The sequence below is a fragment of the Rhineura floridana genome, chromosome 3 (genome assembly GCF_030035675.1).
Source record: "Rhineura floridana isolate rRhiFlo1 chromosome 3, rRhiFlo1.hap2, whole genome shotgun sequence".
NCBI lineage: Eukaryota > Metazoa > Chordata > Lepidosauria > Squamata > Rhineuridae > Rhineura > Rhineura floridana.
This window is the reverse complement of record NC_084482.1, coordinates 127,125,617-127,148,098: the sequence shown is the minus strand read 5'-3', so window position 1 is coordinate 127,148,098 and position 22,482 is coordinate 127,125,617. Positions and strand designations below refer to the sequence as shown.

At 42.4% G+C, this 22,482-nt stretch overlaps 1 protein-coding gene across 8 annotated transcripts in view; it reads right to left on the bottom strand.

The window, feature by feature from the left end:
- Positions 1-17,905, bottom strand: part of LOC133380482 (acylamino-acid-releasing enzyme-like) — a 57,991-nt gene extending 40,086 nt beyond the window's left edge. For 3 of the 8 annotated variants that reach the window (XR_009761451.1, XM_061617825.1, XM_061617831.1), the window contains exons 1-11: positions 17,792-17,905; positions 17,510-17,639; positions 15,425-15,551; positions 14,646-14,733; positions 13,518-13,596; positions 8,770-8,909; positions 5,658-5,795; positions 2,521-2,612; positions 1,883-1,923; positions 749-870; positions 311-371 (exon numbers count right to left, since the gene is read on the bottom strand). Coding sequence is in view for 7 of the 8 variants with exons in the window: in XM_061617825.1 (XP_061473809.1) it covers positions 311-371; positions 749-870; positions 1,883-1,923; positions 2,521-2,612; positions 5,658-5,795; positions 8,770-8,909; positions 13,518-13,596; positions 14,646-14,733; positions 15,425-15,551; positions 17,510-17,639; positions 17,792-17,824 (1,051 nt within the window). In the remaining variant the exon portion in view is untranslated. Of the gene's footprint in view, positions 1-310; positions 372-748; positions 871-1,882; positions 1,924-2,520; positions 2,613-5,657; positions 5,796-8,769; positions 8,910-13,517; positions 13,597-14,645; positions 14,734-15,424; positions 15,552-16,237; positions 17,736-17,791 lie in introns of those variants that run through there. The other 5 variants (XM_061617826.1, XM_061617827.1, XM_061617828.1 and 2 more) reach the window with 5 other exon arrangements.
- Positions 17,906-22,482: the final 4,577 nt, after the last annotated feature.

The window sequence follows — 22,482 nt, the reverse complement described above, 5'->3', positions numbered from 1 at the left end:
TAAAGGAAGAAAACAGAGTTTGTGGAGACTTCTGAGAAAGCTGAAGTAAAAAGTGGACAAAGTCAGGAGTTTTGGGTGAACTGTTGGAGAACAGAATAAAACATGTAGCATAAAAAAGATACCATATGTGAGAATATGGTGTATATGTCTGACCCAAAGGCACCCCATTTTCAGGTAACAAAAGCAAATGTTTGCGCTTTTTTTATGTGGTAGCAGGAGCCAAGAGGCAGAAGTGTGGAAACTGAAGAGGCAGGGTGATCGGAAAAAGTAACCCTATTTTGTATACTCTGTCTCTAGAATTGGGACTTACCAGTTGTGGCAGTCCTGACTATATCCACCACTGTAGATGTGAGCTTTGTTTGCCAACTGAGCTAGAAGACAGGAGAGAAGATAAGATGTAGCAGCAATCTTCACACTACTCCTTCACCTCAATCCCACAGATAACAGTTGCTCTACATCTTTTCAGTAGTGGATTCCAAGCGAATCTCTCTTCCAGACCCTTTCAAGAAATGCTAAATTCTAAACAAATGTTTTAATTTTGCAGTAATAGATGCATATAACAATTGTATCATTTTAACCTTTTACCTTGAACAATAGGATCACGGCAAATTCAGCTTTTCTACACTCCAAATGCTTCCCCCCCTGTATACTTATTTCAGACTCCACAGTTCCTTTGCTATTATGACCCGCCCTTCCCCCATAGTCTCCACACTTCAGAGCAGCTATTTATGAGGAGTGTCACACTTGCCATCTGTAGCTTCAGGCACTGGCGATGAGGACCAAATACTGGACCCTCCAGGTATACCAGGTGAGTTCTGTCAGGGCTGAGCCTGGGAGAGGAGATAGCCTGGGAATCTGAGGATAGTAGCTCTGCAACCATATACATAATGCAGTGTCAGGGAACAGAGTCCAGTCTAAGTGGCGTGACAGATGTAAAGATCATGAGAGCCTTTTAATCTCATAAAAGCAATTGGCCAAAAGTTCTCAGGTGATGAAATTATCAGAACATGAATGGTCGGGTCATCTGAATTTATCTTCTGAAAACCCCTGCAGGGATACTTCCAGGGCTTCTTCTGACAACACATTTTAATTCATATTTTGACAATAGAAAACATATTGGAAAGGAGTAATACGATGATTGAAGAAGCTATACACATCTTTGGGATGCCAAATACTGTAAATCTGAAGCAAGTGATCTGTAGAGAAGGTCTAAGATCTTTGCAAGCTAACTGACTTAGACTTGTAGCTGACTATTGAGATATTAGAAAGACATGTCTCTGGACATTTTCTAGCTCCTTTCCAAAAGAGAAGTATGGGAAAACTAAGATCAGAACTGAGCCTTGCTAGGCTGCAGAATCCCACAGACTCTTGTGGCTTTCACATATGCACAGGTGGTAAATTTGGTAGTCACTGTTCTTTCTTTGCAGTACTAAGACAGGAAAAGTTGTATCTGCTGAAATGCTCTCATTTGTGCAATTTACAGGCAAATAATCTCACATGTGTTCAAATGCAATAAAATGTAAATGTACTGCCTTCAAGTCAATTCCAACTTGTGGCAACCCCATGAATAGGGTTTTCATGAGGCTGAGAGGCAGTGACTGGCCCAAGGTCACCCAGTGAGCTTCATGGCTACGTGGGGATTTGAACCCTGGTCTCCCAGGTTGTAGTCCAATACCTTAACCACTACAGCACACTGGCTCTCATTTCCAATGCAATAGTCCTAACTAATTGTGCAAAACCTTTTGTGTCAGGGTCAGGAAATCCACTCTGGGCTTCATGTGAGTGAGAAGCCACAGATACACCTCACTCCCTGAGAAATTCTGAAAGGAATGGCATTGCTCGGTAGGACAAGAGAGAAGCTGCCTAGTCCAAGATGACTTACCACAGCTACTTCCAGAGGGATCCAAGAGAAATAGGGCTGACCTATGGGAGGGGCAAGGGAATGGTGAGAAGTCTCCAACAGGGAACATGGTTTTTTACCACCAACCCCATGATGAATTAAGTTATGTTAGTCACTGTAGTGTAGGATCAAATTTTCCTATTCTGCACTTAAAAGATAGTGAAACCAAGAATCTGGAAGCCTTCCCTTCATCCTACATTGATTAGGAAAATCATCAGGGTTATTTGTCTTCCATGGAACAAACTTAGAGAAGCCGTGGAATGTCTTTCCTTAGAGGTTTTTAAGGAAAATGTGGGCTGGCCCCCATCAGGAATAATTTAGGCATGGGTTATCTGTCTTAAGAAGGGCAGGGATGGAGCTGTACTAATAAATAACCCACTGGGCTTCTTCCAAACCTATGATGATCATTTCAGAAATGATAACCGAGCTCATTGATTGAGAACTCTTTATTGTTGAGGACATGGTTTTCCCGTCTTCACCTTTTTCTCCAAACTGAGCTAAAATTTGCCTTCAGAAGTGTCCCTGAAACAATAGCTTCAGGCATAGCCAATTGGAGAGTAGGATACTATACAAGAATAGTATGTTCTTTCACATTTAAGGGCCAATGAGACCTTTCTTACCTTCTGTTGGAGCAAGCATTCAAACCTAGTCTGAAGGGCTCGTGCCACCAGCCCACAAACACGATACCCTTGTCATCTGGGGACCACAGGGCCTGGCCAGGGAAGCAAAGCAAAGTATAAGCCAGCTGCATCTGGGTGTACTGTATGATGGGCTACGCTAGGTCTCCATTGTCTCCCCATATGATGCACACAATGTCACAGCAGATGATCAAATTCTTCATCAAAGCCCTTTATTGATACCTGTTGCAATCTTCAAGGCCATGTAAGCCAGGAATTCCCCAAGGGCTGGATTATAGACTACTTCATGATGAGAAATATTTGTAAGCAAAATGCATAGGATATATGTGTCTGCTTCTGCAGCTGATGAAGGGTCAGGAGATGGAACTGAGAGAGTAGCATTTTCTCCAGCAGGCTTCTGATGCTCTCCAGCCTCTAGTACTCGAGTTGATATTAATGAATGAATAAGCCCCTTTATTCCAGCACCAATGGATTTAAATAGCGACTTGCTACCTTTAGTAATTTAGCAGTGTGCATGGCTCCCCCCGGCTCCACAAATCCCTTGCAAAGATGCTGTTTGCAGTAAACAGAGAGAACATGAACTTTCACATTTTATTTTTTTTTTTCAATAATTTTTATTCAAATTTTCATAAAACATACAAGACAAAATCATAAAACATTCAAAGACAAAAAACAAAATCAAAAATAGTTAAACAAAAAGAAAAAAAGAGAAAAAAAAACAAAAATAAAAAATAAAGAGTAAAATATTGACTTCCCATTTGTCAAAGATCAAATCAGTTATAAGTCTATAATATATAGCAATCCTGTCTCTTAAGTCATATTATAAAATCACTTTCCTCCAGTAGTTATCTTACTTAATCATCAAATCTCATAAACATTACTTTATTCTTTCCACAAAAAGTCAAAGAGAGATTTCAATTCTTTAAGAAATATATCTATCAATTTTTTTTTCCAGATAAGCATATCGATTAATCCATCTCATTACTAATTATGATAATCTTATTGTCATAACCATAGTCAAAATAAACATTTCAATTAATCCATCACATCAGAATCTGTTAGGTTCAGTAATTTCAGTAGCCATTGTTCTATTATCTCTATTAGTTCCATTTTCCATCTTCCATCTTCAGTAGTCTTGTTAAGTCCAGTAATTTCAATATCCAATCTTCCATTATCAGTATTCCATAATAATCTTGCTGTCAAAGCCATAGTCATATAGTAAGAGTCTGATGGGAATTACCTCTATCCCAAATATTTTCTTGCCATCCATTCTGAATAGGTTGCTGAAATACTGCTGTAAAATCATATCTCTGTTCTTTTTTTCAAAATACACTGGGTCATCTCTTAAAAGTTTTTCCATTGTCACATGGCTGCAGTTAATTCCATAGATTTTCTCTATATTGGGCTCCATCACATCATTCCAGTCCAGAAGATAATCCATGCCATTGATAACTTTATCTCTAGAATCTTCATTAATTTCTTCAGAGATAACATTGAGTTCCAAACAATAGATTTTATTTCTAAAGTCCATAGACTCCAAATCTTGTTCCTGTTCCACGTTTGTTCCAATCTCCGGGATCTCCTCTCTCACAGGGACCCCTATTCCAGTCTCCAGGGTCTCCTCTCTCACAGGGACCCCTGTTCCAATCTCCGGGGTCTCCTCTCTCACAGGGACCCCTTCCAGGGTCACCTCTCTCACAGGGACCCTTATATCTTTAATCTCCTGCTTCATTTTACTCAATTCAATTTTCGTTATCTCAATCTCATCCATTATTTTCTGAAACATAGTTATTTCCAGATTCTCAGCCACTTTCTTAATTGCCATTTTAAAAGAAAAATATAGGAAAACCACTTCTTATTTCAGCAACAATTGGGTTAATACTCCAAACTTGGTGACATCACAGTATAAACAGAGCAGACAGCCTTATCTCTCCAATAGTTAAGTAAACAAAATGCAGTTCCCAGGATCGAAACAATTAATGGCAATCGTCAAGAAACAGATTCGTCAAAATAAAATAGACCAAAAAGAGAGTAGTCTCAAAACAGTATAATATTTTTCAAAATAAAAATCTGGAATAGAAATCCCTCTTCTGTGTGTATCTTTAGAATGCAAATCCAGGACAGCTTTTTGCAACAAAAACAGAGATAAGCTATTAATTAGTGCGTAGCAGAGAGAAGTTACGGCTCCCCAGTGAGATGTCAAAAACCGATCAATCTGGCAAATCTCTTTTAAACAGCAACAATTTAAGTCAAGTAAAAGAAAAATATAGAAAGAAGGGTGCTTGCCTGTTAATGCGTTCTCTCTTAGAAGATAAGATGAACGTTCGCTTTAACAGATAGAGCTTGCTGTTGAAAATCCGTCCCACCTTCGTCGGCTGGACCTCGTCCCATAAATTAATGAGATCTGGTCGTCCCAACAAAAATAGGCTTTGAGGTTAATCTCTTCGTTTCTCCCTACCCGGGAGAAGTTTAATCAGTCAAAAAAAAAGAAAAAACTGACTGATATATCTGAATAAGCTTCTTTTGAGGCAGGAGCCCGTCTCAAAAGCAGGCACAGGCTAAGTCACCCTTCCCGGAAGTTCATGAACTTTCACATTTTAGTGGGGAGCTAATGTGACAGCATGTTGTCCCAAACAGATTATCTACTACAACAGGCAATGCAGTTGGCAACAGGATGAGTTTGGAGGTGGTTTGCCTAATTTTGAAACTGGGTGGAAATCTTTCCTCTATCTGGGTAGAGGCAAAGTGGGCTCTGAATACCCACAGCACCAGTTTCGAGGATACAGAAGGATTTTGTCTGACTCCCTTGTTCAGTTCAGCACTGAAACTGGATTCAGGGGCTTAAGGATCACAGAGAGACACTTTGTTCTTGCAAAAGGTGCAAAAACCATCAAGAGAAATGGAGTCTTGAGACCCCAAAACCAACTCTAGGACCCAGGAGCCCCAATATGCTCCTTCATGTATGCTTCTGCAAGACATAAAAATAAATACGAGTACATCTAAGTCAGGGACTTTCTCCCCCCAATCTATTTCAATCCTGCTTCATTATTTTGAAAAGCTTGTGATCTGTCCAGGCTTGAGTAGTGTCCCATTAACTTCCCATGTTGCATTGTACTAACCTGCCCAGGGGAGATGTGTTCTGGGATGCCCTCTAGCACTGAAACTTTACTGGTTTCAATGTTCAGCACACACAAAACAGGGAAGCTCTTATCACTTAGCGCCTCTCCCCAATTGTCATAGTATAAAAACTGCTCATCCTAGGACAAAAGCAGAGGGAAAAGTAGTGTGAAGAATACTGATGTGAATATCTGCAGTTTTCCATGAGACTTTCCTCTTCTCCCAGGCATTTTAGCATGTATTTTAAATTGTGTTTTAAATTGTTTTTAAAAGATGCATTTTTAAATTGTGTATTTGTTTTTAATGTTTTTAGTTATTGTAAACCGCCCAGAGAGCTTCAGCTATGGGGCAGTATATAAATACAATAAACAAACAAACAAACAAACAAACAAACAAACAAATGTAGGCCTCAACATCATGTGCAGGCTTTCTCCACTCTTCAGGATTTGCCACAGACAATCTGCCAGTAGGCTAAGGTAAGTGGGGCCTAATGACGTGCTTCCATAAACATGCCTCTACCTGTAGTTTAAAAGTCATAAACTAATCTTTAAGCTCTTGATCGCTCACACAAAACACAGGCACCGAATTATTTCTGCATGATTCTCCCTAGGCTTGCATTTGCCTGCAACCACATGGAGAAATTCAATGTGAATTTGTCCTGAAAGAGGCTCTATTATGCTCTTTAGCATACCTAGAAAGAGAGGGGCCAGAGGGTTGAAACAGCCATTTCTGCATCCAGAATACATAAGGATATAAGAAAAGTTGTGCTGGATCAGAGCAAAGGCCAATCTAGCCCAGCACCCTGTTCCCACAGTGGCCAAACAGATGCTGATGGGAAGCCTGCATGCAGGACCTGAGAGTGCAACAGCACTCTCCTAACTTGTGATAGTGCCTCCAACAGTGCAGGTAGAAAATGGTAATCATGTCTCATAGCCACTGATAGCCTTCATCCTCCATGAATTTGTCTAATCTGTTTTTAACGCCACTAAATTGGTGGCCATCCCTGCATCTTGTGTGAATATGTCCTGTGTGAAGTATTTTCTTTCGTTTGTTCTCAATCTTCCAACATTCAGCTTCATTGGATGGCCCTGGGTTCTAGTATTATGACAGAGGTAAAAAAAACTTCTCCCTGTTTACTATCTCTACACCATGCATAATCTTATACACCACTGCCATCCTTCCTCTTATTTATGTTTTTTCTAAAATAAAAAGCCCCAAATACAACTTTTCCTCATAGGGGAGTTGTTCCACCCCATTATCATTTTGTCTGCCCTTTTCTGACCATTTTCCAGCTCTATAATATCCTTTTTGAGGTGAGACAACTAGAAATGTATGCTCTACTTCAGCTGTAGTTACAGCATAGATTTCTGTAACGGCATTATGATAGTTATTTATTTATTTATTTATTAAATTTATTAGTCGCCCATCTGGCTGGTTGTCCAGCCACTCTGGGCGACGTACAAGATAAAAAACAATACATTAAAACGTTAAAATTTAAAACCATAACAGTAAAAACCTAACCCACCCCAAAAGCCTGCCTGAAGAGCCAGGTCTTCATGGCCCGGCGGAAGCTCATCATAGAAGGGGCATGGTGGAGATCATATTGGCAGTTTTATTTTCAATCCTATTTCAGATTATCCTTTACATGGAATTTGCCTTTCTCACAGATGCTGCACACTGGGTTGACACCTTTATTGATCTATTTTTTATTGTTGGCCTTCAGTGTTTTTAGTGATGTGATTCTTGACATTTTTTTTGCATCACTTATTGTCTGCATTTCTTTTGCCAAAGTTTGTGTTCCTTTTTGTTCTCATTTGGACAAGGCTTCCAGTTTTTGAAGGAAGTCTTCTTGCCTCTGCTTTCTTGATTCTGCTTGTCAACCATGCTGGCATAATCTTGGCTGTGGTGGTACCTTTCCTGATCTGTGGTATACTTTCTATCTGAGCTCCTATTATTCTGGTTTTTAACAATCCCTGTGCAATCTGGAGAGATTTGACCCTTCTCATTTTCCCTTTCAACTTCCTTTCTACCTATCTTCTCAATTTTAGGAAGTTTCCTCTTCTAAAGTCAAATATGACTATTTTGGGCTTTCTTGTGGCGAATTGTCCACTTATATACGTTGAATATGATGGCACTATGATCACAGTTCCCAAATGATTCAATTAACTCACACCAGGTTCTGGGTACAGTGCACTGTACACTGTGTACAGTACAGGGAAGATTCTGCCTTTCTGGGTTACTATGGTGAGGGAATATTGCACTAGAATCCATTTTCAGTAGAAGAGCTGAACTTTTTTGGCAGAATAATGAGAGCCTCTGAGCACCCAGAATCCATTTCCTACTACAGACCACCTATCTGGTACTCAAGTTGCAGCGCTCAGTCTGACTCTTTTCTAAGTACTGAATACCTTGGGGCAAACAGGTCCATATCTTCCAACTGTTCCTATATGAAAGTCACAGGCCCCTCTCTATTCATTATATCTTTAGGATGGTATGTGCTGACTTTGTACTTTACAGCTGTACTGAGGAAACAATAGCACAATATGGTGTTGCTTGGAAATTGGCTCTTAGACCTTTGCTAGTGTCCATGCACTGAATTTGCCCTGGTGAATGGGAACTTAAATGATCTAAAAATATTATTTTGCAGAGTATCATTATTACTTATTTTACTTATTCATTGCCTTACAGCCACAAGGTGATTTACAAAACAGACAATAGTATTTGATATAACAGAAAAATAAAAAATGTAACACCATAGTGATTATAAGCTATCATACCAGTTCCCAGTAATCATACCCATCTCCCTCCAACACCCTAACCATAACCATCATTAAAATAACCAGCTAAAGTTAAGAAATTTTCCCCCACCCAGCAAACAGAAATACAATGTTAACAATCAAGTATCACTAGACTTCACAGAAGTGGTTGCTCACTCCTTATAACTCCTTATTCATTTAATGAAAAACAAATGTCATTCTGAGAAATGTAGTAGAATATGTTGTTCTGGCCAGCCTTCCTTTACGATTGGTCCAGGATAAAGATGGTAAAGAATGTGGCACAGTACACATGCCAAATAATGCCAAATATTAGTACTAAATAATAAAAAGTGGATACCTTTCTTGCTTCAACTGGTTTCTCTCCTTCTTGTGGGGGGCTGTCTTGAGAGAAAAGTGGCTGCCTTTTGGGGTGTCTTCTTTCCGCAACATATAGTATCTGTGTTTCTGAGCTGGACCAGGCAAAACACCCAAACTGCCCTGGGTGGCAGAAGAACAGATGGGAAAATAGGTAATGACCCTCCTTAGGCTGACCAATCTCACCAAATCAGAATGCAAGTGGGGAAAGAGAAGTAGCTCACAACGCTGACCACACCACTGTGGGTAATTGTTTGAATGACTGATCTATTTCCCATAGGCATTGAGGGGGAATTAAGGCTTCTGAAGATGAGACAGCAGGCTCTCCTGTTATTAAGAAATGACTGTGCTCTGTTGAGGATTAATGAAGGCAGTCACAAGTTACTAAATAGCATGCAATTACCAGCCTAAGATAACCCTGCTGCACTTGTGGGGTTACACGCATTCGTTCTGCCCAGAAAGCAAGCTCCACACTGGTGTGGAAGTTTCATATTTAAGATATAAAGAGCTCAGGATTTACTAACTAAAGACCAACAAGCTAAGCAGTAGCATAGACAGTGAAATGTCAAGTAGTGTAGACTGTGTTTTAGAGAGGGTCTTAAATTGTGCTATTTAAACTTGAATGTGGTCTCAGTAGAATTCTGCCTCAGACTGTTTCACAGCCAGAATTGTGTGAGTGTGTCAGTAAATTAATATCTATCCTGTTAAACCAAGACACTTTGCCAGGCCTAGCACCTCTTCCAGATACAGCAATTCATATTCTGAGATACAGTCTGCCACATAGGTTGCTCCCTTTCCAGAAATATAGCATATATTCCAGTTTATGCTGACAGGTAACTTTTTCTTTACTCCTGGTAGAAACAATCAGCTCCAGTGTTTGCTTTTAGCTGAGAATCATAGGTATCAGCCCTAAAAATCTATTTTAGGTAGAACTCAAAACATGGAACCCAATTTCCCCAGTATGCGGTAGTTTTATGTTTGCACTTGCAAGCTGACTAGAGAGAAATGTGTCTCTGAGCATGTGCAGAACATCTTCATCACCAAGGAACAGCCAACAGGCCCCATTCATACTATGTGCTTCACACAGACTTGACTGGATGATGAGTCTGTGCCAGTATTTGACCAGACAGCTCTTGCTGGTAGTCTGTGGAACATCCATCAGGGGAAGGGGCAAAATGGAAGCGATTCATAAAATTATATATTTGCTCATGGAAGGAATCCAGTGCAGACTCTGACCAATAAGTAATGTGTCTCTGGTACTGGAGGTGATTTCCTGACAGAACAACCACTCTATCAGTCAGATTGTTTCCACACCAGATCACAGAATCATAGAATAGTTGAGTTGGATAAGGCCATCAAGTCCCATTCCCTACTCAAAGCAGGAATCCAACTTAAAGTATACCCAACAGGTGGCTTTCCAGCTGCCTCTTGAATGCCTCCAGTTTTGGACAGCCCACCACCTCCCTAGGTAATTGGTTCCATTGTCATACTGTTCTAACAGTTAGGAAGTAGATGTTTTCTCAAGAATAGACAAAGTTGGTCTATTTATTTAATAAAGAGCCCAAACAGTGCTGCTGTCATATCACTGCATTCCATTTTCTTCTGCCTCCCGTTTTTTATATCATTTGTGACTTTTAAAACTGAAAACATAATTGCAGAGCTAGCATCTTCAGGATTGACTAACAAAGTGCTATTGAGGCTTCTCCCTGCAACTGGCTCTTTATCAGACATTTTCTCTTTCTTTTAAAGTGCTTTTGTTTTTCAAATACTAGCCCTTTATTTAGTTGTTTTGGTTACATAAACTATAGGAATAATGAATTGGCTCTTTAATTGTACCTGTTTCCTGCCCAAGTGGTGGTGGGGATGCATTTCCTTCTCGTAGCCTGAGCATTTGCTCAATCATTTATTTTATTCCTTATTACTGCACTGGCGCAGAAGCAAGGAGGAAACAAGTAACGAAGGACTATTAGTAGGGAACAGCAGGACTGTCACTGACTTACTTTGATGAAAATATCCTGCCGCCCTGGGCTCCTACTGGAAGGGCAGGATATAAATCAAATAATAAATAATATATGTATTAGGATCTTGCCCATATTGACAGGCATTACAGATTGTTATGAGGTATATTATTAGCACTATAAGTGCCATGTACAACCACAGTTTTGATTCTAGTTTCAGCTAATTACAGAAGAGCAGTGCTAAAGGGGCTTACATGGAAGCAACCATCTCTCAGGTTCTATTGTGGCCTCCCTGATTTAGGGCCTCTTCTTACACGGTATTATGTCTTTTACACATATTTATTTATTTTTATTTATTTTATTAAATTTATATACCGCCCCATAGCTGAAGCTCTCTGGGCGGTTCACAACAGTCATACATCAAATACAATAAACCACATAATTTAGACAATTTAAAACAACTTTAAAATTTTTAAATTCTTAAAAAAGTTAAAAAACAATTGTAACACATACTAAAATGCCTGGGAGAAGAGGAGAGTTTTGACCTGGCACCGAAAAGATAATAATGTTGGCACCAAGCGTACCTCATCAGGAAGATTGTTCCATAATTCGGGGACCACCACTGAAAAGGCCCTTTTTCTTGATACCCTCCAAGCTTCCCTATGAGTAGGCACCCGGAGGAGGGTCTTCGATGTTGAGCGTAGTGTACGGGTAGGTTCATATCGGGAGAGGCGTTCCATCAGGTATTGTGGTCCCGAACCGTATAAGGCTTTATAGGTTAACACCAGCACTTTGAACTGGGCCCGGAAACATATAGGCAGCCAATGCAAACGGGCCAGAATCGGTGTTATATGTTCGGACCGCCGGGTCCCTGTTATCAATCTGGCCGCTGCATTTTGCACGAGCTGCAGTTTCCGAACCATCTTCAAAGGCAGCCCCACGTAGAGCGCATTGCAGTAATCTAATTTAGAGGTTACCAGAGCATGAACAACTGAAGCGAGGTTCTCTCTGTCCAGATAGGGACGTAGCTGGGCCACCATCCGAAGTTGATAAAAAGCACTCCGTGCCACCGAGGCTACTTGTGCCTCGAGTGACAGGGATGGTTCTAAAAGAACTCCCAAGCTACGATCCTGCTCCTTCAGGGGGAGTGCAACCCCATCCAGAACAGGGCGAACATTCACCATCCGGTCAGGAGAACCACCCACTAACAGCATCTCAGTCTTGTCTGGATTGAGCCTCAGTTTGTTAGCTCTCATCCAGTCCATTGTCGCAGCCAGGCATTGGTTCAGCACATTGACAGCCTCACCTGAAAAAGATGAAAAAGAGAAGTAGAACTGCGTGTCATCAGCATACTGATGGCAACGCACTCCAAAACTTCTGATGACCGCACCCAGTGGCTTCATGTAGATATTAAAAAGCATGGGGGACAGAACTGACCCCTGCGGAACTCCATACTGGAGGGCCCAGGATGTCGAGCAATGCTCCCCCAGCACTACCCTCTGGAGACGGCCTGCCAAGTAGCAGCAGAACCACTGCCAAGCAGTGCCGCCAACTCCCAAATCAGCGAGTCTCCCCAGAAGGATACCATGGTCGATGGTATCAAAAGCCACTGAGAGATCAAGGAGAATCAGCAGAGTCACACTCCCCGTCTTTCTCCCGACAAAGGTCATCATACAGGGCGACCAAGGCTGTCTCCGTACCAAAACCAGGCCTGAATCCCGACTGAAATGGATCCAGATAATTGGTCTCATCCAAGAATGTCTGGAGCTGGTTGGCAACCACTCGTTCCAGGACCTTGCCCAGGTATGATAGTATGCCTTTTTAAATATTACAATGAATGACAATTTTGTGGTCATGAGAGAGCAACAGGGAAAATTGCACCTTATTGATCCTTAAAAAACTCCAATATTGTTGATTGTAAGGTGCTGGTGATACAAGCATAGGCCTCATGATGATTCATGGGACTACTTCTGAATGGTTCTGCTGCTCATTTGAAATGGGGAAGTCTCAAAGGGTGATAATGGGCAACTGCTTATTGCTTCTATGGGACCTTCCCTACCATGTCTCCTGAGCCAACTCTGTATTCCCTCCAAGACAGATGATACCACTGCACAAGGTCACAGGAAAGAATGGTAGTAGTTGTATCAAGCCTGTTGATAACAAACAGTTGTCTCTCTGATTTGTATCCAGTCTCAGCCTATTACTTAACATCTTGCTATAATAGAGGACAGGTTACCTACAAGCTAACAGACTAAATCCAGACAAGACTGACAGTGCGAACCTATGCTTGTTTACTCAGTAATTTGTTCAATGGGACTTACTCTCAAGTAGTGTAACTTCCACTGAACAAAGGATAATAGCCTGGAATAATTATAATCAGCAGGGTTATTGTTCTAAGTTAGCAGCAGCAGCAGGAGAGCTCTGTGACCTAGGGGCATAGATAGGCGTGATGCTCATCACAGCAGTCCAGCCTAGCCTTGTCATTAATATCTGAAATCTTGGGGTGCTCCTGGAACTCCAAGTTGCAGTGATACCCAGGAAGGACTTTCACAAATACCACCTGCAAAGGCTTGAAAGAGAAATGAAGAGGAAAGTACAGAGCATAGAATAACAGAGGTAACTCTGTTTTGGGATTAGGAAGAGAATGTTAATAGGAAGAAGCACAAACAAGTGCTGTGCTGGCAGAGAGCAGAGTACACAGGACAGAAAGAGCATCTCTTGCTTTGCCTGCAGAGTAGCAGCATACAGCCAAGCCCACTTCTGCTGCCCTTACCATCTGTGTATACTCTGCCATGCTTATCCAGTGCTGTGAGATTGATGCTTCTTACCCTCCCACTGTTGCTCCAGACCTGCTGGGATACAGAAATCAGTAAAAGGCAACCACCACCCACAGATGTAATAATCAATAGGCCTGCTACATTCCCTCAAGCCCTGCATATGCTCTCCTTCCTGGTTCCACTGCTAGGAATGAAAAAATATAGGAGAGATGAAGATGTTCAAAGGTGAGGGATGGTGACCCCAGATTGTAAGAAGCTACTTGGATCTTGGTCAGTAGAAGAATCCCAAGTCCCTACTAAAACAATTACAATTCCTGCTGGGGCCCAGCACAGAGTTATCTGTTCAGTAAAACCATTCTGAAGGGCTTGTGCCTATAGTCCTCCACTTTGGGCCTGTCCAGGCATCCTCCACATAGGCAGATGTCCTAGATTACCTTAGATGCTGCACACAGAGTACCGCATTTTTTCTTCATCCTCACCTGTGTCTCAATTTCAGACTTTTGTGTTAAAGACGATTATTAAGTTCTTCCATTATATCGTGAGATCTGTAGTAACCAGCTTTGCCTATTTGTTTTTATTTAAAATATTTATAGGCTGCCTTTCTGAGTATAACATTTTCAAGGCAGCTTATATGATAAAAAATAAGAGCAGCAGCAATCCAAAATTGTAAAATACAAGTTAATTTCTACACCCACAGTGCGAAATGAACCAGCAATAAAACAGCCACCCAGTCTAAAATATAAAAACAAAAAAATCCCAATATTAAACTTATTTTTTTATAAAAAATTATGATACAGAAAATATGTGAATGGATGTAAATCATCTTAAAAGTATAGTGCTACAAAATGAGCAAGCCCAGGTGCAGCAACACTATTCCTGCTCTATCTACTTAGAGCAGGTGTAGGGAACCTTTGGTCCACCAGCTGCTGCTGAGCAACAACTCCCACAGCAAGCATGGCCAATGGCCAGGGAAGAAGGAAGCTGTAGTTCAGCAACATCTTGAGGGCCAAAGGTTCCCCACACCCAACATAAAAGAATTTCATAAGTGTTTGCAGCACTATCCTTGCTCTATAGGGATAGCAGGGCATTGCCTAAATAGTAGCTGTGATTGCACAGTATTTTACCTCCAGCACTTCTTGTTTCTGCCCCATTTCCAAGTGATGGGTGAGAACAGCCTTGCGCATCCCAGTAGGTGACATTCTGATCAGCAGTCTGTGGATAGGAGGAGATAGCATGAGCGGCAGAGCCAGCTCTGAGAGCACTGTTAGCAAAGCCCCCCCCCCAAGCTGTAGGTATCTTGCAGGAATGATTCAAGTGCATACTGGAACTTTAGGTTTGCACAATTAAAGTGGATTAAATTGCTCTGTTGCCTTAGCACAACAAATCCACTTTAAAAAAGAAGAAGACACGGAAAACACTTTTCAAGCAAATCAGGATGAATGTTCATTATTGTTTAACTGCCCTGTAAACTGGATAAAGACTGGATACAATCTAACATCCCTGTAAATTTTGTACAAGCAAACCAGGATAAATACTCAATAAAGAAGTCATCTGGAAAAGCCCATTCCTTTCCACCTGCTTTAGTGAAAACCCTTCTACATGAAAAGGAGTTATAGTTCATGAAAGACTGAATATCTTTGGTACATATGCAGTCCTATGATCCCCCATCCCTCCAGTTGAAGAATTTCACGTTGCACGCATGGGAAAGTTCTTTGCATGTGACCTTTGTGAACTGATGCCAATTATAGTTGACAGTAATTGGGATAGTACATGCTTTGAACACAGCCCATTCTCATGTGTCTCAAAACTTAAGAAAAACAGATTATCCTTATTTTGGTTTCTATCCTATCTTGTGCCAGGTTGTCTCAATCCAAGCCTGGCTTGAACTGGATGTTCTACGTACTGGTCTCGGATCTCAACTGGAACGCCAACAGGAGTAACTGGGACAACTGCTGTGCCATCATGGTGCAGGATATATTGGCGACTGAACTGCAGCTTCTGATGGCGCCCCAGGTCAGGCTGGCACCACTCTGCAAGAAAGGCGGAAGGTAAAACTGGGTTTCTGAGCCTGGGAATCTTCCCACCCCACAGCATAATACTATTGTCTCTGAAAGGATTGATACTGCTTTATATGGAAAACTGTGGAAAGCACAAAGTCCAGAAAGCCAGCAAGACAGAAGACATTGATTCTACTCCAGGACATCATGAATAAGTTGAGTCCAGAAACGGAGCCCAACTGTAGAGCTACAGGAGGAAAGAGCACCTAATCTGGGAATAAAGGTTAATTGGCACAAAAACTGTTATGCTAGAGTTAATGTGAGAGATCACAGTTGAGTTTGAAGACATTTAGGGGGAATGTGGCTTATCACAACTGAAACTGAAGAATAAGACATCTCACTAGAGACTTTTGGAAACCTTAATTTCAAGAGGTATATTTCCTCATCACTGTTTAGTGGTCACATGTTATACATCTATTTTCCTTTCATGCTTGAAATTCAGGATAGCCTTGATGTTTTAAAAACTGAGTAACAGACATTTGACATTCTAGAAGCCAAAATAAATAGCTGGAAAACATACTCCAACATTAGATACAAATTAGGCTAAGATTCTGGGCTAATTTTGCAGTCTGCTTATCCTAACTGTCCCATTAACTGCAGTGGGATTTAACTTACATATCTACTTACAAAAAAGTCATATTAAGTTCAGTGAGACTTACACCCAAGTATGTTTGCAGCCTAAAGAGAGCATCAAACAACCTTCATGATTCTGGCATTGGACACCCTGGACTGGATTCAATGCCGTCTTCTGGAGCCGATAGCCCTTTCCCCCATAATGTGTATTTTCTAACCTTCAGGGTTTTGTTGTTGTTTTTTAAACTGGCCAGTTTGCATGAAATGGTGCAAGGCCTGATATCATGTTATTTTTTCTGGCCATGGAGACTCCATCCATACTTTTGTTTAATATTTGGCTCTTAACCTGTCATTATACACAGGGGGCAGCCACATTTTTTTGCTTTCAGCATATGTGATAATTGTTTTTCTTTTTATAAATTACACAGCATCTTTTAGCTTGGAACTAACAGCAAAGCTGAGATGTTTGGGTTGGGATAGTGTTATTTTAACACAGTCAAGTCAGCTATTTGCAGTGCATATGATTATAATAGACGTGTGAGTTTATGCAAGACTGGGCCATCTCCTCCACTAACACCAGGTCCCAAAAGATGCAGGTTGTTAAAAGGCAACATGCCTCAATGACATCTATAATCCCAGTTATGGAACAGGCAAGGGACAGGGAGGACAATCCAATATTTTTTCTCAGCAGCAGATAAGAGGTACACAGCACTGGCTGTCTTCGGTCATCAAGTGTCTATGGCACAGTTCAGATGGGAGGCTGTTAGAGCCCCATGTTTAACCAGCACTACCTGGTCTGAAATTCAGCCTCTGGGGATGCACAAAGCAGGGAAGACTGCATGTAAATATTTGCTTTTAAAATAGCTGACTAACAGCAAAGATTAGTATGGCCTTTTTCTTGCTCTCTTGTTATTTAAAATCAGATTCCAACACCACACACAAACATTATAATCCCCACACATACCAAATTTGCACCTCTGATTCTCCCTCCACCAAAAAACTAAACCAAACCGTTCTCCCTTAGCATTTACTTAAGTTAGTTATCAAAGTGGGAGCCTCACTTATTCTTCAGCATATTAAAGTGTACTAGAAATGTTGCTGCACAGCTACACTGCTAATCATTAGGTTTATTCGTTTAGACTGCGTGGCCTGAAGTCACTTAACAAAATGTTAAGTACTTCAAGTCCATACGTGCGTTTCTCAAAAAGGCCGTGATGAAGCATGCAGAAAGCAGGCCGGGACGGGAAACTGCACGCCACTCATCACTCAGCCCAACCTCTGGTGGTTATTTGCCCACACAACACGTTATTTTGAAGTGGGGATCGGGAGAGCAAAGACCAGCCTTGCAATTGGCTCACCCGTGTAGAGAGGCAGGCACTCGGCACCGCCAAAAGCAGCAAATCCAACTCCTACACTGGCATAAACTACCGAAGGAAATTGGCTCAGCTCCTGGTACAGGTCACCGATAGGACCGAAGTCGCCTGGCAGCTAGAAGACAGCAGAAACGTCTTTCATGGCTGTGACAAAAGCGACAACACACCCAGGGAGGGACTCTTTCCTAGTTTCCCACTTCTTACCACCCCAAATTCTTCCCCCTCCTCATCTACCCCGTCCCAAAGGAACCCCCTCACTAGCCCCACCGCCTCTTTTGCACGTTCCGGCCTGTAAGCCATGATTGTCCGAAGCAGCTGGTAGCAAGCAGCAGGAGACGCTAGTCCCGGCAGGGGTCCCTCCCTATAGCACACGGGCTTGAAACCGCCTACAGCGGTTGGCCCGGCTGGGCGGGAAGGGGAGTGGCGAGGCTTTGTATTGCTTTCTTCCTATTTTTTCTGCAAGTCCTTCTTTGAAGGCTGGAAGGATACCGAGTAATTTTTGCCTGTTTGCTTGCTGGCGAGGATTCCCCCTCCCCAAGGGATATACCAAGCTCCTGGCATTTCTTCCTTGTATATACCATTTACTGGGCTTTAAACAACTTGAAGCTCACAAAGCAAAGTAGCCTCCTGTATATGAAACTGGCTGTTGGTGTTTGGGTTGCTTTATATTGCTTTTAGGAGGGGTTTGCTCGCCTCCGTGGCAATAAGCCTTTCCTTCCAAGGAAGGAATTTAAGGTTTGTGCCAAGTGATGTTATTCCTTAATTGCAAATTCGAGATTTTAGGAGTCATTTAGTCAACAACAACCGCCGTAAATTGTGCAGTTCAAAGGGGAAAGGAGGGGGAAGGGAGGGGGTGCCGCCCACGGTAATATAAACTTCAGTCCGTGTTGGTTTTTAAGGCAAGCTGGAGATAGGACAGAATAAGGCAGCAGTTCTTGTCCGGCTTGTGCACAAGGTAACAAGCTCCAATAGAGATTTGGACAAGCCCTGTGTCAAAGCTCATAAAAATGCGATATCAAAAAGGGACCCAACCTAGGTGGAAGGGATTAAAACCCCTCCCTACGCCCATGGAAAATCTCCTTTTGGGGACACCTCTTTGTCTCCATCGCCTGTGCAGAGTGTAATCCCCTTTTGCTTCAACAGCCTCTACAAGCTTACGCAAACCAACTGCGTGGAAACTCAAGCAGTGCCCAGAAAAGCTTGCGGTTACGTGCCTTCCCTGGGCACCTGGATATTGGCCCTGTTTTCCAAGCATATCGCACCTGGACACTTGCCTCAGCACGGCCTTATCTGCTCCATACCGTGTGAACTATATCAAGCATATGACCAATTTATCTTCCACCCTAAATCGCTGGTACCTTATAGTCACATTTCAATCTCCGTCCATTTCCAAACAGATCTATCAAGAAAGGATGAAGTTAAGACTCCGTGGCATAGTGGTACAGCGTTACTTCATTAATGTAGCCCCTCCTACGCCGCTATTTTACTATCCTGAGCATTTTAGTCAAGCCTGCACCACCTCAGAGATGTTCCTCAATCGCCCACCAAACAGCAAGTCTATCCAGACCAGAGACCTAAAAACCACAAAAGTCCTTTAAACTTCTCCGCCTTCTACTCCTGCAAAAGAGAAACCATCTTCACCACAGGAACTTGAGATAGAAGAAATGCAATTGCTGGACTTGTTCAGGAACCTGTCAAACCCAGAGCGGGCATCTACCATCAATAGACTATGCCAGCTGATAGAATGCTTAGCAGAGGTCCAACCAGACACAAGCCCGCTGAACTCTCCTTTACCTTCAAACACAAATCTAGAGGGGCAAACTGAAATGCCACCACCACATCCAGACAACCTATTTTCTCCAACATCACAACCTTGGCTTCAGGCCAAAAATCACCCAGCAATGGGTGGCATGGAGGAAATAGATAGATGTACCTCTTGCAAAGCAGCCTCAGTGAAACCGAGAGACCCTACTTGGCTCGAAATGTGCTACCTAGAGCCAGAGGAATTAGGCTCTCCGAATAAGTCAAACTAGGTAATGTTACACCAGCCAAGCTCGCTATTCCCGGCCACCCGGGTCATCTCTAATGTGAGTACTATAACACCTGAAATAAACACCATCTCCCCATGGCCATGCTCGACACTGTCGCCTGTCAATTTGAGTCCCCCCTTACTCAGCGCTGAAGCACAGTGAAGTACAGTGAATTTACTTTCATGGAACATAGACGGCTGGAGGAATAAGATGAACGATCAGGAGTTTATAGATTACCTCCACCACTTTGAAATTATCTGTTTACAAGAGACTTGGCTCCTGGACTCTTTCACTCTTACCCTACAGGGTTACAAGGTATGGGAAAAACCAGCTAAAAAGACCTGTGCCAGAGGCCGAGGGAGTGGCAGCCTAGCAACCATGGTTATTACAACCATGGACAGCCGCATAGCCACGCTGCCCGGCACACCCCCAGATATCTGTTTGCCACTAATTCTTTCTCTCCCTGGGTTACCCACCATTATTTGCCTCAATGTTTATTTTCCTCCTCAACCCTATTGTCGTGCAGCCCCCATGTGGCTGGAAATGGAAAATTACATTGAAGGCCTGCTAAGCCAATATCCCCAATACCAGCTACTCATCTGCGGAGATTTCAACGCTAGAATGGGCATTTCTGCCCTGGATCCTGGTACCCCCTATTGGCCCCCTAGTACTCACCCAGTGAGGAAATCCTGGGACAAAATTGCAAATAGGATGGGGCAAGCACAAGCGCACTGGTTAGTAAATTTCCAATTGCTGTGCCTGAATGGCTCAGCGCTTGATGTCTCAAGGGGCTTCTATACCTACGTCACCGACAAAGGGGCGAGTGTCATGGACTATGTCCTGGGATCTCCATCCTTGGCCCCATTGGTCAAGGAATTCTCAGTTGACCCTAGAGCAGATAGCGATCACTTCCCGCTGAGGCTAGCCCTTAATAACAACACCTATCCGTCCCCACATATGTCCCCAAATTCCCAAGTGGGCTCTCTTATTGGCCGAACCCGTCTTAAGTGGTCAATTACAATTGGGTCTAACGTAGTCCAATACCTGCGGTCGCAGCACATGCTAGATATGCGCCTGGCAGCCACGGCCAGCGCACAGACCATTTTTGGAATATATGACCAGATCACAGTAGATTTAAAGACCTTTGTAACCACCCAAGGCAAAAAAAAAAAAGTCAGCCAATCCTAGGACATGGTTTGACGCCGAGTGCAGAACGAAGAAAAAAGAAATCCAGGCCCAAATTAGACAGGTAAAACGCAACCCAATAGAGTCCCTGATATTAATTAAAAAACAATATAAAGAGCTGCTCAGGGACAAGAAACAAGCCTTCATCGCCAACAACTGGCGTGCCCTTGGCTTAGCCCTTCTTCAAAATAATGACATAAACTTCTGGAAGATAATCCACGAGGGGCTCTGTCAAAATTCGTGTGTAAATATCCCCCCCATTCTTCCAGAAGTCTGGGTGGCGCATTTCCACGCCATCTTCGAGACCCTCACTCCTCCTCCCTACAGCCCTTTCGAAGATACGTCTCCCATCCCCCTTCCAACTTGGCCCCCGGTTACCTGCTCTGAGATCGAAGAGTTAATTGCAACCCTCCGGACAGGCAAGGCCCCGGGAGAGGATATGCTGCCCCCAGAGATCTTCACATTAGATCCCTCCTGGTGGACCCCCATTTTAGCCACCCTTTTTTCTGCAATTAATTTTACTGCTAACATCCCAAAAGGGTGGCGCACTAGTATCGTAGTCCCGATATACAAAAAGGGTGATCCAACTGACCCCCGGAACTACAGGCCAATAAGCCTACTCGACATAACATCTAAATTATACGCCCGCTATCTATTAAATAAATTACTCTCATGGGACACCCACAATAACGTAATCCACGAAGAACAAGCTGGCTTCAGGGAAGGGAGAAGCACAATAGTTCGTTACGTTTATTACGGTCAATGACCCGTCAAGAAAATAAAATTACAGCCAGTTACATACAAGATAAAAAAGCAATAGACATTACAATATAGGATTAGATAACATACGTTTGCGTTGTGCTGTATAAAAAAACTTAGCGACTGGAATCAAATAAGAGCTATTTTTGCCAGATAGAAGCCATGTTAACCACTGTTCTGGAGATCTATTGGATTGTTTTTGTATAAGGGGTGCAATATATAAGTCCCTTTCCTCAATATAAAGTGGGCAGGCAAACAGGACATGGTGAAGTGTTTCTAAGTGTCCTTTTCTGCATATACAGAAACGTTGGGCTAAGGGCATGCCCTTGAATCTGCCCTCCAAGAGCGCAGACTCCAGGCAGTTGAAACGAGCCTTGGTAAAGTAGGATTCGTTAGGACATCTAGGTATGGGGCGTATTTTGGAAAGTGAAAACCGAGATTATGCTGGGAAGGGGAACATGTTTTAGCTGCCGCCTGTGTTGTGGATTGTCTATCAATATCCTTAAGCCTATCCTTAATAATCTGTCTGGCCTTACTAAACTCTATAGAAGAAAGAAATTCAATCGAAAGGCCTAAATAGGGTAGTTTGTCCAAAAAGCATTTCATCCAAGTGGATAGGTGACCTTCTTCCCCAAGAGATGAAAGATAACCTGTCGGGCATGCATACATGATTTTGGTCCAAAACTTAAAGGAAAATAACCATGCTAAGCATTCAACTGAGTAAGATCCCGCTTCCATTCTCAAGGCGGCGTTAGGAACACAATTTTGGACTCCAAAAATTCGACGCAAAAAAATAGATAGCACTGACTCCACTTTAGGGTTGAAAGCATATATCCAAATCTGGACACCATACAAAAGTTGGGGTAATATTTTAGCTCTGAACACCTGTAATGCTGCTGGAATGTATTGCCCCCCATTATTATAATAATATCGGACAATGCTCTTCATCGCTGTTCGGGCCGTTGCAACAGCCGCACTGATGTG